We start from the raw sequence: 18864 nt of genomic DNA, 5'->3' as shown, positions 1-18864 counted from the left end.
GAAGAGTTGGGTTGAGCCAGCGCTGAGGGACCTGGTGGAGTTGAGAACGGTCAGTGTGAGGTTCATGGTTGGACTGGAGGAGCTTCAAGGGCTTTTCCAACCGAGACGATTCTGTGATTCTGTGATTGCATCGTAAAAAGAAATTATGTATTTTGAATTACAATTGGTAGTTGTGTACAATACTTAGTTTCTTCTACCTTTAAAAAACATCTGAATGAAAGTTAGAGGTCATTGACAATAAGCCCTAGCAACCAAACACTATCATGGGCCTATAACAGGCACAAGTCCAAGTCTCCACTACCCCCTGCTTCTTCAGCTTCTCTACCTCTCCTTATCATTAGGTACTGACGACAGCACATGGTAAAGTGATGTGTTATGTGGTCAAAGGTCACACAGCAGCATATAGGTCTAATTCAAATCCAGTTCCAGCAGCAGAAGACTGACACATTAGTTCCCAGTTTCAAATGCTTCTGCTTGCTAAGTTTTGCCTTTCTGGGAACATCAGAATCTACACACACATTTCAAATGGGTTCTAAAATGCATCTACTGTGCATGTAAAGTACTTTCCATAAAGGTATTCTTTCATTAAATATCACTGAGCTTGGATCTCTCATGAATATTGATGCAAGCCTGAAATTTTCAAAACTTAGGGCAATGTGACTTTAGAAGATGCAATCTTCCCTAACAGCAGTTTCTGAAGATTCCGGGTCCCTTTGAAGATTCCTGAAGCTGACCACCCAATATCACTATTTTCCAATCTTAAGGCAAGGTATATTGTGAAAAGTGATGGAGTGGCCACTATTTGGAAGACATCAGATGATTTACAGATCAGTAACATCCCATGGAGGTCAAAACCATGTCCTTTCCTGGTAGCCAAATTCTGTCATTATCAGCAAGTACATAATCTCACTAAAGTAAACTGTAAGGCTAGACTGGAAAAGGATAGATAAAGAAAACTCCATACACTGAGTCACTGTAGGGAGTCTAAAGCTGAGTATCTAATAATTAGTCTTATCTCTATCAAGGTGCAACAGAATAAGCTGAGAAGTGCAAGAATGCTTGACAAGGCCCTAGGGCTCTTCACAGCTGCAGAGAAACCTCATTGTTCTGGAGAATTTTAAGGATGGTCTCACGTGGAGAGAACATGAGAGATTTCGTTTTTGTGCCACGCTGCTGATGCGGGTATCTGGAAGGTACATTTATCTACACACTCTTCCCTTCATACAAGCCACAGCGATGCCGAAGGTTCGCTGTTGGGTTCCCCTTCACACGGCTGCTCAGGCACGGTGAGCAGTAGGTACACAAAGAACAGCCTCTGGGGCAGCCAAACTTCTGCTGTCTTGTGAGGAAGCCCAAAGGAAAACTCACTTTAAAGAGAGAGATGGCTTCCTTGAAGTTCTTACATTTCAACCTCTGCTTTACACAAGACTTATTCAGGATGCTTTAGTTAACACAAATCTTTAGATTTAGAGATTTACTGGTGACTGTTACACATTCAAACAGCAGCTGACACTTCACCCTCCAAATTGAAGGAAACACTCAGGAAAACAAGGTGGTTCCTCCTTCCCCGTGCTCTAATACAAACTGGATGATGTGTAAGTGCCTGAGTAACAGGTTTATGGGACTCTTCCTCCAAAACCAGAGCAGTTTCTCTCCAAAACGTACAAATGATATGACACCGAACTGATAGGGATCATGTATCTCTCTAAAATACAAGTTTCATTGTCCTTCTATTTTAAGACATGGTGGTAACTAGAATAGACATGATATGATTGCTTCTTCCTAAGGTTCACAGTTGTTCCCTTTTTCCATCAACATTTTGCTGAATAAGCAGGGCAAATGCTTTAAGCGAGTCCTGACTGCAATGTCCTGTGCAGCCATTAGTCTGGTTTTCTACAGACAGCAAATTCTTGTTTTATGGGCCATCCCTTCAACTGTCTGGAGGAATCGGGGTGTTTCAGCAATCCTTGTTACAGCTATTTCCTGTGACCAACCACTTCCATATTCTCTGAAGAAAATAAAGAATCAGTTATACTAAAACCAAAAGGGAATGTATGCATTTTTCATTTGCATGGTACTGTGGACTCACAGCTTTCTTCTACCCATCATGGGGTTTTTGCAAATTCCCATTGAAAGAAAGTGGAATTTTGCCACTGGCTTCAAGGAGAGCTGAACGGCTTTTGTGTTCACAATATCCTTTTCCTTGGGCAGCACAAAATAGTGCACTTGGGATATAAAAATTTGTTTGAGTATGAAAAAGGACCCAAAGCTTCTGTTTTTAATGCCCCAGCCCTTTCAATGCCTACAGCCCTCCAGTCAGCTGCACTACTTTTACAGAACAGGGGAGGAAGAGAAACTGGAAAAAACACCGTAACTGAAATACAAGCAAATGACCTAATCTACAACATGGATTTGTAGCTAGCCTGATTCCACTGCCAGAGAAGTCCAAGACAAGCTTTATCTTCAGAGAACACTACAGAAGATCTTTACTCAGTATAATAAACTGTGAGCAGTTTGCACTTTCATATAGTTAAAACATATTGACCATAGTTGGGTCAAGTGGGTGGTTACGCCACACGATTTTTTTTTTCAAGTTTTCTAATGCTCTCACAAGGTCCAGAGCCTTCTTTCTGCATTTTCTGAGAGAGACAAAAAAGAAACAGGGTCAGAGGGGAAACAAATGGGAGGTCTGGTTACCCTACACCTTCCTTTCCAAAGCAGATGACAAATTTTATCATTCTTCATGATTAAGTTTTATTACCTGGGTTATTGTTGAGGCTTTCAAGTCTAAGTTAATTCACCCCAACATCAACTGACAGAGGAAAATCAGACCTTTATTTACACTGCCTGCAAAAAAGTATTACTGGCAGGCTGAAGCACACAGACAAAAGCTAATACCTTTATCTGTTTCATGATTTGTACAAACACACTCTTTGCAGCCTCTAGTGCACACCTAGCCATTCCGAAAATCCAACAGCTGCACAGTACCACTGACATTTACACTAGACTGGGTGATTGAATCCACAAGGAATACCATTTCAATAGAAATTCTGCCCCATAAAGTGACTATCATATTCCATAGATCTGTTCTCTGCCAAACGCAACTGGTCCAAGTCTGCCATCATGTGTCCCATCTGCCTCTCCAGTGAGCCTGTACCGGCAACCTCACGCAGATAAATCACCCGAGGAGCTTGTTCCAGGAAGGGCCTCTAACACTGCATGCGGAGAGAGCAGATGGGATTTGTAGCAAGCCACACCTTGATCATCCTGAGAAAATGCCACTCCTTACCCAGCCCCTTGCCTGTAATACAACACATAGAAGGGACTTAACCGTAGCCATTTCTCTCCAGTCCATAAAACAGAGTAACAGCACTGCTCTGCCTCACAGGGTACTTGCAATGCTACAACCAAGAGCCACAGGCACAGTCTTTATTAGTGCTGAATGCCATTATAATGATTTGAAAAAGCCAAACTTAACATTCAGAAACTGACTGAAGTCAGACCTGACTGGAGAGTTTAAGTTAGAAGATGTACCTTACAATAACCTAATCTAGTTCAATGAGACTGTCTATATCCAATCCATATCGCTACTTATTCTTAGAGTGGAACTGCACTACCAAAAATACTGACTTGAGATGGCCACAAAGAAAACGTGCTAGCAAAAATTATTCAGAAATCATTTTAGCCATGTAAAATGCCTATGCTGCTCTGACATGTTCCATCAAGAAATAGTTCACAAGATTCTGCCTCAAAGGTTACACTTATTACTCACATGTACAGAAAACAGGACTTAGGACAAACTGTATTTTAAATACAGGGGACTGAGGCATGGAAGAATAATGTTCACCCTCTCCTAAGAGATAGTGCAAAAGACTATCCAAAGTAAATAAATAATTTGTGAACTATTATGCATAGGATTTTTTTTTTTCCAGTTAAACATTTCTTTCCTAATCCTTTTAGGACTAGAATATCATTAGTCTAATTCAAGACTGTGTGCCTTGTTTCCTCCTTCCCCCTCAGAACAAGACCATACCAATCAGTGTGTGTTAATCTTGCAAATCAGCTTCTCTGAACGGCTTGCTTTTCTCAGCAGCTGTACGCTGGCTTCATCATGGAGCTGAAGTCAGCTGCTCTGGTACTTGCCACTAAAACGCAGAATGTCAATCACTTACACTGCTCATGAGAATTAGCACAACACAAGTCTAATTAGAAACTAAACACTGTGTTATCTGCAATGATTCGGAGATGGAGTAAGTTGATGCATGTTTTAGGAACCTTTCTTGCTGCACAGTAGTTCATGATAACACCCACCTCACAGCTCATTAGCGAATCAAAATATTATACTGTATAAATACTACTTTGCTCTTTTACATTTTACAGAAGCCTCAGGTCTCAGAAGCCTCCATTACAGAGTATATGTGATTTAGTTATATTGGAACATTGTAGGAAATGGAAAGCAGCCCTGACTGTCCAAAAACAGCAAAATGGAAGCCAATATACTGTATACTTTGGTCCTCTCTCTATAGAAATAGTCCCAACCAGCCTCAAGACATTTTAAACTGAAATACATATTGGCAGAACACAAAGAAACTATATACTGTATGACACTGTACATGAATTCTCAGTACTTCTGCGCTGGATTTATTTCTTTCTCTTGCTCTTTTCTGCAAAAAACAATGTAACCCACTATAAATCTAGACGGCACTACTGTGAGCTTCAACCAGAAATCCAAATGCAAGGAGGGGGAAACCTGGCAAAGAACTGGAATCAAAGATGTAAATGTTTAACAGCAAAAGAAGGACATGAAAGGATATGCAGCTGTTTTGCTGCACGGTTTCTCAAAACGGGAATTGGAGAGCACAAACGTAGACCACGTTCTCACTTCTAGTTGAGATAAACATTTACAAGCTATTCATTTTAAACAGGAAGACGTAACATTAGGACACGACCTTTAATTTCACTGAGTCCGTGAAGGCAAACCACCACAGCTCTACTGCAGTGCAGTTAAACATCCAAGAAGAGGTGCATAGTATTCCACTGCTTTGTTATTACAGGTGTACTTGATTTTAGATTCAAGGAGGAAGGTGCAATTTTACGGCTGTGTGGAAAAATCTTTAAAATGCTTGCGGGTGGATGTCTAATGATGCCAGACTGGTGTTGCAAAACATAATATGAAGATAAAGCATCGAAGAAATCGTCTACGTGCCAATGAACAAGCATTTAGGTAAATAATACTAAACCATACACGCACAGATTTGGTGTCATTACGCTACTATTACAGATGCGTACCCTGCTTTTGTTCTTTTAAAAGGGTGCAATTCTGATGTGTTATCATTAGCTTTCTAGCTGGAAGCCGGCGGAACTTGAAATACACCAACAAAAGATAGTGGAAGATTAATTTACAGAGAAAATCTGCAGATCTTGAAAAGCCACAATCTACCTGTAGCTTGAAAGATGAAACACATTTCTTGTTTGTGTAACATTCCCCACGTTTCCCATCTAGAAATATGTGCAGACAATTTTTTACTGTGGGAAACTATTAAATACATAAGATACCGCTTTGTATTAATGGGCAAGTATATATTTATAGCATTTTCTTATAAAAATGAAAGCAGGGCAAAGGCTGAAAGGTGACAAGCTTGGACTTTTGTATCCCAACCTGAGACACCGTATAGGTGGATCTCCTGCACGAAGCTGAATACTTTGAAACCTTTGGAAGGGATATCAGCAAGGTCTCAAGTTTGGTTCTCCAACACTGACACTTCCAGAATTACTAGTAATTTTTAAACCTTGGCTCACAATCTCTAAAATAAAGTTCTGTAGCATCCAAACAATCCATGATAGAATCCGGTAACTCCGTAGGGGAAAAAATATTGTACACGTATATTAAGGGCAAAATTATTCTCCATTGTGCAACTGGCTTCTCATCATTGAGGGCCTTAAATAGACCCTCTGCTTTAGCTTACTAATACTTTCCATCAGAAGAAGACTGAGGATTCCTTCAAGAGGTTTATTTCAGGCTTAGAATACAGTTAGTTCCAACACAGGCTGCAACAGAGTACCCAAAGCTCTGGAACATGCAATTCCGAAAGCTTGAGAATTTTTTTTTTTTTTAAGAAACACTAAATACAACCATGACTTGGAAATATGAACTAACTGTACCGAAGTAGAAAAAGTCCTTTGCACTATTTAATAACCTGGCAAAATGCAGCTAATGCTGTATTTTAATTTTTAAAATTATAAATACTATTTATTGAAAGACAAGTATACTATTTGCTATGATACAAATATACAGTGTTTTGTGAGGTTCTTTAATTTTCGGTTAGGTCACTCATATAAACGTGATTTTTAGCAGAAAGTGTTTTCCATTCTAGAATAAGTTTTTTCCATTCTAGAATACTTTTGGTGCCATTTAGTTTTCTTCAACAATAACATGAGCAAAACAAGTATTTCCTGTGACTCTGGGAACTGTTTTGGACATCAAGACTAGGGTTGCAATCCACATCCATAACACACTGGATTGAAATCTCAGATCCTAAAGCATATGTTAACTTGATGAAAATCAAAACTAGTACTACTGTGTCCTTAGATAAAATGCAAACGGCCTTCTTGCAAATGATTTCTCAATGCATTGCGGGCAGCAAAGAACATTTAGGAATTGTATTTTGTATTTCTGTCATCTTTCACCCGAAACGTCTGCGTGCTCAACAAAGACTAACAAAGAGACCTTCCACAAGGTAGCAGTGCATTACGTGATGGTGAAAGGAAGGTACGGAGAGATAAGTGACCTACAGAGGCCATGCAGGAGGGCTGCGGCACAGCTGAGAGCGGAGCCCTCACCGCCCCGGCCCAAGCCCTCTGCTCTAAGCACGAGCTCAGTTTCCCTGGTTGGAGAAGCACGTAGGAGGTGTGACAGAGAAGTCTTCTACCCCACCTTTTAGGAGGACAACTGTTTGCAATCTTATGAAGAGAAAACCACGTTCAGCTGTTACCAGGTTTGGTGGGCAATCCTGGACATGCCAGTTGAGAATTAGGAACATGTTTTAAAGTACCTGGACAGCACCTCATTGGAAGCTGGGGTACAGATTTCTAACTTCAAATAATACATAATTCTAAGTAGGCACAGGAATTACCTGAAAGCTTCTGCTACTTTTCACTCGACTTCCCATTGAGAACATGTGATAACTGAAATGACCTTGCTTGCCATATCCTACCTACGAACATTTGAAGAGAGTATGTTTCTTTGACTTGGGTCTGTTAAGGGACAAATATGAAGAATCAAAATTTAAAGCAACACTCAAATACTGGTAACCTATTTGTAAGCATTATGACAGCAAACATATCAGCATTAATTTATGATTAAAAATTCAGGAAAAAGTAAGGTGAAGAGAAGGGAAAAGAAGACTTGGGAAACACATAAAAGTCACCAAGTTTGTCCTACTCTAATTAAAGAACAGTCCCAGATGGCATTTCCAGGCTCTGTAATGGCACTGGCATGTCTGATTTTGCTGTAAAATTCTGATTTTATATTTGTTTCATGAAATTTACTGTCCTTGCTCAAAAGTTTTTTTTTTTTTTAATAAGAGATTCACCTTCTATTTATATGCAGATGAAAATGATCTAACTTGAGATGGAGCAGTCTTATGAATCAGGCCCAGAGACATTTAAAAAAGGGGGGGTCTGCTTTGTGCAGAAAAACAAGTACAGCCCATTTGCAGTTTAACAAAACACTAGGATATTGTTGCAAGGTGTATAAAGCTAGATGTTCTTCTCTTAGTTCTAGGACTGGTTTCAGGTTATAAACATTATGAGCTGTTTTTTCTGAAAATTAATTGCTATAGATCCAGGCCAGTGTGGTCAGGTGAAAAGCAGCACAGGGCAAGACTGAGTAATGAAAATTTCAGTTCAGCCTCAAAACACATTAATAAAGGCAACGTCTTAAAAAATATGTATATACATACATAATGTATATATGTATGTTTTAGATAGCTCTGTATTTCTGGTAATAACTGTGGTTATTGCAGAGAACAGTAATTTGTCCAAACCAAACCATAAATAATTAAGGCCAGGATTTCGAAATCGGATCTGTGTGGGTGGATTTTTGCACCCCCGCGGATTCAGTGGCAGGATCAAAGATTAGGAAAGCCAGAAATACACTCAGAATCTGAATATTGCTGAAGTGCAGCACCTGGCATTTCCAGCACGGGTAAAGGTCTGTTTTCACTGCCACCCTCCCACCCAAATGCCTGACGAACAAACATTTTCAAAGCAGCAAACCATCATATTCTTGTCCCACCCTCCCCACAGCAGCCAATTCCTACCTTTGAGCCAATTCCTTCTTTGAGTTATGAGTTAGAGCTAAGGAAACAACAGAGCTGGCATTTTGAGCCTCAATTCTCCTTACTATTCCAATTAAAATAAGTTTAGCTTAAACCCCTCTTCCCAAGCACTGATTTTTTTTTTGACTTTCTAAAAAAATCACAGAATCATCTTGGTTGGAAAAGCCTTTGAAGCTCCTCCAGTCCAACCATTAACCTCACACTGACCATTCTCAACTCCACCAGATCCCTCAGCGCTGGGTCAACCCGACTCTTCAACCCCTCCAGGGATGGGGACTCCCCCCCTGCCCTGGGCAGCCCATTCCAACGCCCAACAACCCCTTCTGCAAAGAAATACTTCCTAAGAGCCAGTCTGACCCTGCCCTGGCGCAGCTTGAGGCCATTCCCTCTTGTCCTGGCGCTTGTTCCTTGGCTCAAGAGACTCATCCCCCCTCTCTGCACCCTCCTTTCAGGGAGTTGGAGAGGGCCATGAGGTCTCCCCTCAGCCTCCTCCAGACAAAACCCCCCCAGTTCCCTCAGCTGCTCCCCATAAGATAAATAAAGTGTTTATTTTTATTTCAGCTGTTCTGAAAGTCATCAGAGAAAAACTACACCCGTTCCTAGTGGTGATAGTATGGAGCAGGGGCAGAACTTCTGGCTCCTGCTGAGGAAGTCGTTGACAGCTGTCACACAAGAAGTCACTTGATGGTGACAACTGGACAATAACTGCCCACAGACTCAACTTCCACTTTTGGACAAAATTACTGAGAATGCTGTCAGGTTCAAGCATATGAACAGAGTAGCCTTATTTACCCAAGTTGATCGAAGGACAGACATGGAGAGATCACAGCGTTTTGTTATTACCCTGGTGTCCTCCTGAGAACTTGCAACGGTCACGTATTAAGTGATTGTAGCACATCTATAAGCTTTTAACACTGGTCATCAGGAGACAGTACAGACACTGTCCTGTCCTCTACAAATCTTAAAGAGTTGCTGACCTACTTTTTCTCTTCTAGAAATCCGGAAAAAAAAAGCCCTGCTATTCACTTCAACAAGTCTTGGTCACATGTTGGTTTTCCTCCTGCTCAGTATGTCTGTAAGGTAACGAGGGAGGTTTATGTCCAACAGGCATTTCCGTAGATGATGTTCAGTCCCTTTCAATTCAAACATGTCTGTCAAATACCCTGGCAGTAACTGGAAGAGAAACAGGCTGTGAATGAAGGCCATAGAGCTGCAACTCAACCTCCCTAAAAATGAGGTATGTTGGTTGTAGAAACTTAAAAGATCATCATGACGATGACTGCAGCTGTCCCTGGGGTTTTTCTGAGTGTATGTTGCCAGGGTGTCAAGCACGTGTGTACATGTCATACTGTTTTTTTGCATTTTTGGTAAACCTGTGTTTCTCTGGATACAAGAGAATTTGTTACAATTACATTCGGGAACCTTGACTTAAATCACCACTGGAATACAGCTCCCATTCATGTAACTCCCAGGTTAAAAGAGAAAATACTAGGCCAACATTAGAAAGAATCAGTCTAGATGATGTCCCCCAGTTGCCTTAATTTGTGGGAGAAATTCAAAGCTGATCAGCAATTCAGCTGATTTCCATGGAAACAGGATTTCAACTCATGAATCAAAATTGCATGAGGGCCAAAAATTCCAAACACAGATTATAAAAATATTTTTCCACATTGGGATTCTCAAAATAAAAGGCAAATAGTTAAGCAGAATAGGAATAATAAAGTCAGAAGGGACTCGTTTTTCATCATCCACGCTATCTTTGCTTTGTATGGTACATATCTACCTTGTATCTACACACTTACATTCTTTGAGTATTTCATTAAATGCCCTAAATATCAACCCATTTTCATGGTTTTAATATCTTTAACAACTTAAAAGCAGAAAGCACCTATATGTGGAGAGGACCCATCAGCATTTAGTTGAGCACCTCACCACAGGTGACCTCAAGATCTGGACTTAAACTTTGCTCAGGGGAACAGCTAAATACGTTATTACTGCGTTTCCCCATGGAAACATTACCAAGAGCATTCTCTGCTTCAGAATTATCACTTCTCTTGAATACCCAACAAAGAATATACGATTATTCCTCTGGAACACATTTGGAGTATATGATTTCTTTAAGCAAACAGGGCTCACTGTTATACTTTTGCCTTGGTAGTAACTGAGGCTCTTGAAATAAAGACTTGCAGTAATATTGAACACTAGCAGTGACAAAGCTATGTAAGAATTAGATTATTTCATAATTGTCAGTATTTCACCAAAAGAGGTTTTAAAGTCCTCTTTCAGTTTACATCATTTCTCATCATCTACAGAATAAATCCAAATGTGCAAATATCCAGTTCAGCTCCAAGGATACAGAACAGCATGTGGTATTCTGCATTATACAAAAACTGCTTAATGTGTTAACATCTTACTGCCTAGGGAGAACTTTTTCAGATCACATAACTTGGAGAAATTTTAAAACCTCTGTAAACATAGTGTAGTGTTAAGGACATGACATAGGTCAGATTTTAAATATATGATTAGCAACTTCAGCTCTTAAAATAATGAACAGATTCCCTTCCAAACTGAAGAGTAGCAACAACAACAACCACCAAGAATTGATTCAATAGCTTTAACTGAAATTACTGGGAGTCCTTCCATTCCATTCAATGAAAATTTTATCTGGCACATAGCTGGTGGTTTGTTCATTTGTTTTTTCTTGCAAATATCTTTATTATTTGGTCAGATCTTTAGGATGGTTGAATATTTTTCCATTAACTTTTCAGTTTTATGCCCAATTTTCTTTTTGAATAAACCACATGTACTGCAGATATATAATGAAACCAAGAGAATACTTCAGAACTGTGTATTTGTTCTGCTATGGTTTATTTATTCTTTCTACATATTCCTGGGTTTAAGAAACCTTCAAAGCACTACCCAAAATAAAACAGCAAAGTTACACGTAACTTTTTAACTCAAGGAATCAGGGTTTCCTAAAGATAGCTTCTAATGAAAGGGCTTTTTTTTTTTTACACCACCTTTACTGATGCAATTATATTTAATCACTATTAACAGTCAAGATTTTTAGCAGCTAGATGAAGTATACTGTATTAGCTTAATAGCTGTATCTTTCTCAGACTTTTCAGATCTTGTTTTTCTTTTCTACTAGAGCAGAGAGCTAGGGGATTGGAAACTTCCAGTGATTCTTCTGTAGACTGAAGTGGTTTAACTGTGTCTGCTCATGTAAGAGGACAACTCTAATTCTCACGGGTCAAGGAAGAGAACAACTGAAAACTACATTACCTTTCCACATTAGCCAGAAGCACATATTTTCAGAAAGCAAACAGGACAGAAAACATTAGCTGCTGTACCAAAAATATACAGGCATAAAATAAAACAACTCAAGAAATCTGAGACTCAGATCTCTTCAAAGTTTTATGAAAGAGCAAGCCCACGCATTTAGAGCTAAACTGGATGAATCCATCACATGACTCAATACCCCAAAGAAAATGTGGCACGTAGTATATTAAGTTAATAAAAAACAAACAAATGTACAGCTAATAAGTCTGAAAATTCAAACCTTAAGTTCCTCATTATAAAAGCCACAAATGACTTTCTAAGCAGAACTACCCAAACCACTATGCCGTGTCCCTTGGGACAATCAGTTTTCCTTCTCATCTTCTTTGCTGCTTTTGTACTGATGCATAAAAGTTTAGTTGTCTGGGGCCCAACCATTTTCAGGCAGCTTTGAGCAGTCACCAGTCTAGCGACGAGATGATCATACGTGATGAAAGGACAAGGTTAACTCACAATTTCCGAGTTAGTGTTAGTGTTTCATGTACCACGTGATGAATAACAACATGAGAGGCCCTTATTCTTCTAAAACATAATTGGCGTTTCTTTAGAGAACAGTGTAGAGAAACACAAAAAATGGGGGTAACATTCAGGTCATGCTCAGATGGATTAACTTCCTGGTGCCTCTTTCAAACATTGTCGTCCTACTTCTCTCTGAACCGCAGATAAGTCACCACAACTTTCCTCTGGATGTGCTTTTCATGCAAACATCTGGTGACTAACCAGAGGCTGCTAACCCAAAGACACATAAAGGCTGGCCTTCCCCGCCCAGCCCACTTGGACCAGCTTGATCTCCTATTCCTTCATACACGTTGAGCTCCAGAACACCCTTTTGGTTCCCGTTCTGCTGAAACAGAACTTGATTTCACCTCACTGAAGCCCCATCATAGTGCCTGTTGGTTTCTTTCTGCCTCCTTTATCTCTGGCCGAGGACGGGAGAGCCCACGAGGCGTCAGCCAGACACACACTGCACCGTCCCGCTGCTCGCTACTGAATTCCACTCCTGTGACTCCGTTCCTACCAGCCCCTAACGTTATTGTGCTTTCGTGCATTGCTCACAGTCTTCATTTCACCCCCGGCTGGCTGCCTCCCCACAACCCGGTCGCCCTCGTCCTGCCCTCTGCCTCCCACCGGTGCCTGGCTAACACTAGCCACAACAGTGCTACCGGCTGCAGATCCACGAGCGCGGCGCAAATACGGTTGTTGCAATCAGGAGCTGCAAACATACGTGGTGACCACTTTCTGCCGTGGACATGTGCTACAAGATGTTGAATTTGGTTAAGTCTTGCTGTAAATTTCCTCCTGCACTGGGGCGATTTCTCCACGACTTCAAGTACAGCTGCTTTTTCACAGAAGAGGCTGCACGCAGCACCGAGACCTCAGTAATGATGATTTCCATGTCCCTTCCGGCACGTGTTCAGAGGAGTGTACCAGCACGCTGCCACAGCAGCATCCTTCACGAGCCCGTCTCTGCCCCGTTTCCTGGATTCATTTTAAGCGAGCCTGTGTATTGCAAGAGCAGGCCTTGTTCTGCTCCTTTCCCTGGACAGTTCAGCTGCTCTTGTTCTTTTGATTCATTCCTTTAGGGTTAGATGTCTTTTTCTCAGCAATTCCTCCTACAAACTGAAATCACATGTCCCACAAATGATCCTGTCTCTAATTAGGAGATCTTTTATGTCTCTGAAGTACACGTGCATGCCAGAATTCTCAGCAACACGATGCAAGCATCTATCCTCTGCTTCTTGCTTTTGGGATTCAGCAAAAAGTGCTCTGCTACCTCCTGTATATTTTCCTCAAACATTTTTCTCAGCTGTTCCAGGGTTTGTGTATTCATTCCTGGCAATTTTATTTCACTCTTTCATTTTGTCCTGTGAAAATGTAAAAAAGCTGCACCTTCATTTTGTCATTTTTATTCCCTTTGTCAGGTTCATATACAGACACAATTCTTCCACCTACGCATGAAATCTTCCTGGCCTGGAATTTTTGCATTCCTAGTGGTCTGGTTCCTTGCAGGGGATTCATTTGCCCATTTCTAGGTGCTGCTAATCAGACTTTTTTCTCTCAGTGGGTCTCAGCCTGCCTGATGCTAACCATGTTTCCATGCACAGTATGCTAGGTAAGTAACATGAGGGCTCCATACTTTTGCAGCCAACTTTAACACAGGTATTTGGAGAGCTTTGCTACATATAATACATGGATATTTCAGTCAAGTACAATGAGAATAAAATACCCAGTTTTTCAAACTCGCAAACTATGCTCCTCTTTCCAAATCCCAGTTAGGTTGCAGAGGAGGTTGTTCTGACAAACTTGGCAGACACTCCAAATTTTCTGAAGTATTCTCCCTCACCTCCCTCCTCCCTAATTGAAGTATTATATTTCTTTTCCTAGACTTCTAATAGCCATGTTTAAGAAAACTACAACATTCTCTAATGGAGAGTTTCCCAAGAAGAAGTGACAGTGTCAGTCAGTCCCCACTGCAGATAAACATTCTTGCTTGAAAATTTCTGGAAGCATCGCTTGAACCTAACAAATCACCTAGCAGAATGATTTTTCTCTTCTGCAGCACAGCTCCTCGACTCCATAGCAGACACAACCTGTCTCCCCACTAATTCATGCCTTTAAGAGCTTCTCAGCTCCATAAGCTGCCGGGAAATTATGTTTTAATCAAGTACCTAAGCTCTGAAATATAGTCGGAAGCTCTGCTTTGGGAAGACGCTAAAACCTGTAGGCCCAGAGCTCCCCTTCGGTCCCTCCTGCTGGGCTGAGCTGCTTTGCAGGTGCAGAGTGCCTTGCTGCCTCGGGTTGAGAAGCTCTACCGAGTCACCATCAAGGGTGCACGTGCCCGAGGCACGGAGTCAAAGTGCTCTCCCACCGTGCACCCTCAATTCGTAGGTGGAGGTGGCCATTAACATTCACACGACAGCCAGCACTTCAAAATGGGTCACACACAACCATCCCAGAGGGACTGACGGTAAAACAGACACAGCATCCTTAGGTCAAGTACACGAGCCAAACAATGCTACACTTCAAAGAAGTAAAAACATTGTTTAATGTACTTTAGGAGAGCAAGTGAAAATACTACAAAGATGTGAGAATTGAAATTGTTTTGTGAGGTTACCGTATGCTTAATTTGACTTGGCCATAGAGAAATATCATCAAGCCACACCACTGAACAATACGTCACATCCAACTGGTCTTCTCTCAGGAGAACAAAGGTGCTGGACTTCATTCTTCTGGTGCCCCCCCTTGGAAGCATAAGTGACAGTAAATTTTAAGGGCTAAGATTTAGGATCGGTGCAGACCTGCCTTTCTGCAAATGTGATTTTAAGGCTCAATGCAACTGTTGCTAAAAATAAGGTAATAGAAGGGTTCCGGTCTTGCAATATAATGAACTGCAGGCTCAATTGTTTGAAGAAGTAAAATTGCATTGATGAGACCGGATCAAAGACAAACGAAAAATCAGATATTTCCTCTTGAGGGTAAAATTTTTTGGAGGGTCATGCTTTCTCAAGCAGCCCTTACTGCGGTTTAAAGGCAGAGAGATCTTGTAATCAGATTTAATATGTTATCAAAACAACAAAAAGAGAAGTGGGCACATGAAAACTCCAGTGTCAGAAAACGCTCAAAGAAAACCAAACGTTAGCAGTTCCTATTACCAAGTGGAACATGCGACCAATCTTGCTTTGTTTTAGAAATTAGCTGCAACACAGACAACAGAATGGCATTAGTAACAGCTACAACTGTCTACCATCCCCAGGCAGTAAACCTCCTGGAAAACTTCAGAGGCGCCACCATTTTTAATTCCTTGCCAACACGTACACTTGTCATGATCGCTGGGATGCCAACCACTTCATGACAGAATCCAAACAGCAAGAATTTTTAATCCAGGGAATACTCAGAGCAACTTATGTCAGTCCCAGCACCTCATTCCAAAGTCTGAGAATAATATATCGCACAGCTGTTACAATTAAATCAAATATGCACTTAAAATTATTTATTCCTTCATGCTTTTTTTAAATAAATAATCGTTTCCTGTGGCCAGTTTACTAAATCTGAATTTTGTGGACATGCAATTTCATTGTCTAATAATACTCAAGAGAACTGAAATGAAAAAGAAGAACAGAGAGGCCAGATAATTGCTTGAACCCAGGTTGTACAAAACCAGTTTTATAGATGTACCTTCTGATTATGTCAACCATCTTAGCAGCCCTGGACTCACTGTCATTTGTGGAGCTCTTCCACAAAGAGCTGACTGGTCAAACGGCATTGATGAATTTCATGTCTAGCTGCTAAACCGTATCTAAAAATGGGAAGAGGACACACTGCACTTTATACGATTATCCTATAATCAGTATTTGTAGTCAGAGCAGTAGTGCTGCACGAACCTGTGAATTCAGAGCAGTCTGTGCACCCGTGACCACAGCAGCTCCACAATTACATTAGAAAGAGCATGCCCCCAAATTTACTTTTCAACAACAGCGTGCACTCTGGACTTCTTGTATAGTAGAAGCGGTTCTGACCCATAAAAGAAGAATTAGTTTAAAAACACCCCAACAAAATATAAGAATCATATCCTGAATATCACATGCTTAGATTTAACCAAAGAATACCAGATATACCTGTAAAAGGGCTCCAATATCTTCAACATACCATCTTCTCCTATTCTGCTACCAATCTCAAGAATTGCTACAGTCCCCTGATAGGCACATCAGGCTGGAACTGTCTAAAGTCTTCAAAAGAGAAATAATGACCTCAAAACTGGCAGGGTTTTACCCAGCATCTAAAGTTGGTTTCTTAAAAGCATACCTGAAATGTCCCTCCTCTCAGGCCACCTGGAGAGAGATATTCTTCATTCAAGGTCCAATGTAAAGGGAAAATTAAAGACTGGCCCCGAAGCAGTTCCTATGGGCCAAACTGAAGCAAGTGGCAGTGCCAGGCACCGACTGGTAAATACAAGCAAAAATAAAAATTCCTAATCAAACATCTCCATGGCTGCAATATAGGCTGTCTGGATGCTATAGCCACGCTCCAACCAGCTCTGAGTGCTAAAGGACTATGAGAGCAATGTTTCAGACCTCTAGGAAGCAGTGAAATCCAGTGGTGAGTTTTAAATCAGTTTTAAGCACAGTTCAGCTGATCTGTGTTCTGCAGCAGTAATACCAATGTTGGGATCTGCTTTCATACCTGTTGCTTGTTCACAGAAAAGAAAACTTGCCATACGACCCAGCCTATAAACTACTGGGGCATGGGTGGAGAAAACGTCAGGAGCCACAAGAATCACTGGGTGAGAAATTAAATGTGGGAAAGAAGCCACAACTAAACTGTTAATGGCAGTTGTGCAGCCCATTCAACTGGATGTACCTGGGGCTGGTTTAGCACCAATGCAATACTACGTCTCAAGTGGCCCGAGGCAGAGTAAAAGTCACTTTGAGATACAAGACAGCATACCCCACAGCATGTCAAACACCTAACAGAGGAATTCCTCACCACAGAGCCACGTCCAGAATCACTGTACTTAAAATTGTGGCTACTTCTTAGGGGAGAAGACAGCAGACGCCTTTAAGATCCATTTACCTATTCTCTGAGGTGCATTTAATTTACTAAAAAAGGCATGCTTCTCAAATCCATTTCCCTGAAAGTACCAAAACCACACAGAAGCCCGAAGACTGAGTAACATAATGTCTGAGACAATAAAAAGACAGAACTGTATGAACAGATTCATCTGTTGCTAATGAACTGCAGTGTCATATTAACATTTCAAACAAGAATACTGGCACCTTTTTCACATCCCCTTTCTACCCCGATTTTGACCACTCTGTAAAGAAATAAATACAGAAACACATATGCATGAAAAATGATGTTAACAAATTATGATGCTTCCTAAAAAGCACAACTGACTTCCAGTTTTAAATCAGACGTTTTAGCAGAAACAATTTTTAAAATAAAAAAATTTTGCAACAGGAGTCGCTCTGTCATTCTGCTATTTCAAGACCTGCTTCCACAGAAATAAGCTGAAATACCGATGTGTCCAATTTAGAAATAATACAGATGTTCATGCTGAAAGAGCTTTAGGTCCCAAAACACAAGAATGACTCCATGCTTTGGATTTATACAGCTCTGCGTCCACTAGTTGGTTGAGAATGCTTTGCCATCAATTGCACACACAGGTACAAAACATTATTAGCAATCACCCAAGTAATTTGATGTCCAGTGTGGCATCTGTCAGGAATAGCCACACAATGCTAATGCTCTTCTGAGCTGTAGTGATGAGGCTGCTGGTGTAAATAAAAATACAAAGCTTCAACATCAAGACTCTTCAAAATTCAGCACTGAATTATGTATCCCAACTATATGATAATTTTATTTTATTTCCTTCAGTGCCAACACTTTTAGTAAAACCTCACGGATAAGGTTTAATTTTTACTTTCTGCTTGTATACATTTAATTTTAATAACTAGGCCATTCTTATTTCTGACAGTGAAATGAGGAAACTTCTTTTTATTAGAAAGAATAATTCCTGTTGCATTTTGCAAAGCAAGACCACAGAAGACACTTCATGCGTGTGACAGAATCCTGCGTGTCACAGTCCTCTGTGTCCTGAATTCTCCTGTTAAAAGCAGCACAACTCTTCCCAGTCAACTTAACAGGCACTAGTGCCCATCCCAAGCAACAGGGGTGTGCGGGTCATCTCCTGTGACTTCAACCTGCCAGACATCGGGTGCCCGGGAGCGGGCACTCACCGTACCTGACAAAGAGGATACAGGCACTTACAGCAACAACCCTTTCACCCAAAGCAGGTTTTTAAGGTAGGTGGGAAAAATCACCCATCTCGTCTCATCCTACAGAGAAATTACGCTCCTAGGGCTTTAAACATAGGAACTATCAACTCATTTCATGTCTATCTGTCTCAAGAGTTTGCACTAGCTGGGTACGTAGCTTCCAATGATGAGAATTCATATATGCTAATTGTTGTTTGTTTAAAAATTCAGTTTCATTGATTACTAATATAAGCAAATTATTGGAAGTACTCAAGTAGTATTATGAGACTATGAAAATGTTTGGTAATTTGTAAAAATATAGTATTTATGGAAAAAAAGACTTATACCAAAATAATAGAAAGATTATGATTTACCCAAAAGACTCTAAAGTAACATTACTGCCTTTCTACCTTTCTCCTGGTTACTCTGCG

The 18864-nt window shown here is 40.6% G+C and overlaps 1 protein-coding gene across 2 annotated transcripts in view; it reads right to left on the bottom strand.

The window, feature by feature from the left end:
• LOC141923921 (uncharacterized) overlaps window positions 1-18864 on the bottom strand; it is a 127172-nt gene that overhangs the window by 58336 nt on the left and 49972 nt on the right. Inside the window, exon 5 of one of the 2 annotated variants that reach the window (XM_074825631.1) lies at window positions 13467-13543. The exons of the other annotated variant lie outside the window; for it this stretch is intronic. Within the exon in view, the coding sequence (XP_074681732.1) occupies window positions 13534-13543 (10 nt within the window). The 3' untranslated portion in view covers window positions 13467-13533. Of the gene's footprint in view, window positions 1-13466; window positions 13544-18864 lie in introns of those variants that run through there. 2 annotated transcript variants of the gene reach the window in all.

This window comes from Strix aluco, chromosome 5 (assembly GCF_031877795.1).
Source record: "Strix aluco isolate bStrAlu1 chromosome 5, bStrAlu1.hap1, whole genome shotgun sequence".
In the NCBI taxonomy this organism is placed as follows: domain Eukaryota; kingdom Metazoa; phylum Chordata; class Aves; order Strigiformes; family Strigidae; genus Strix; species Strix aluco.
Note: the sequence above shows the minus strand (reverse complement) of the source record. Positions and strands in the feature narration are given on the sequence as shown.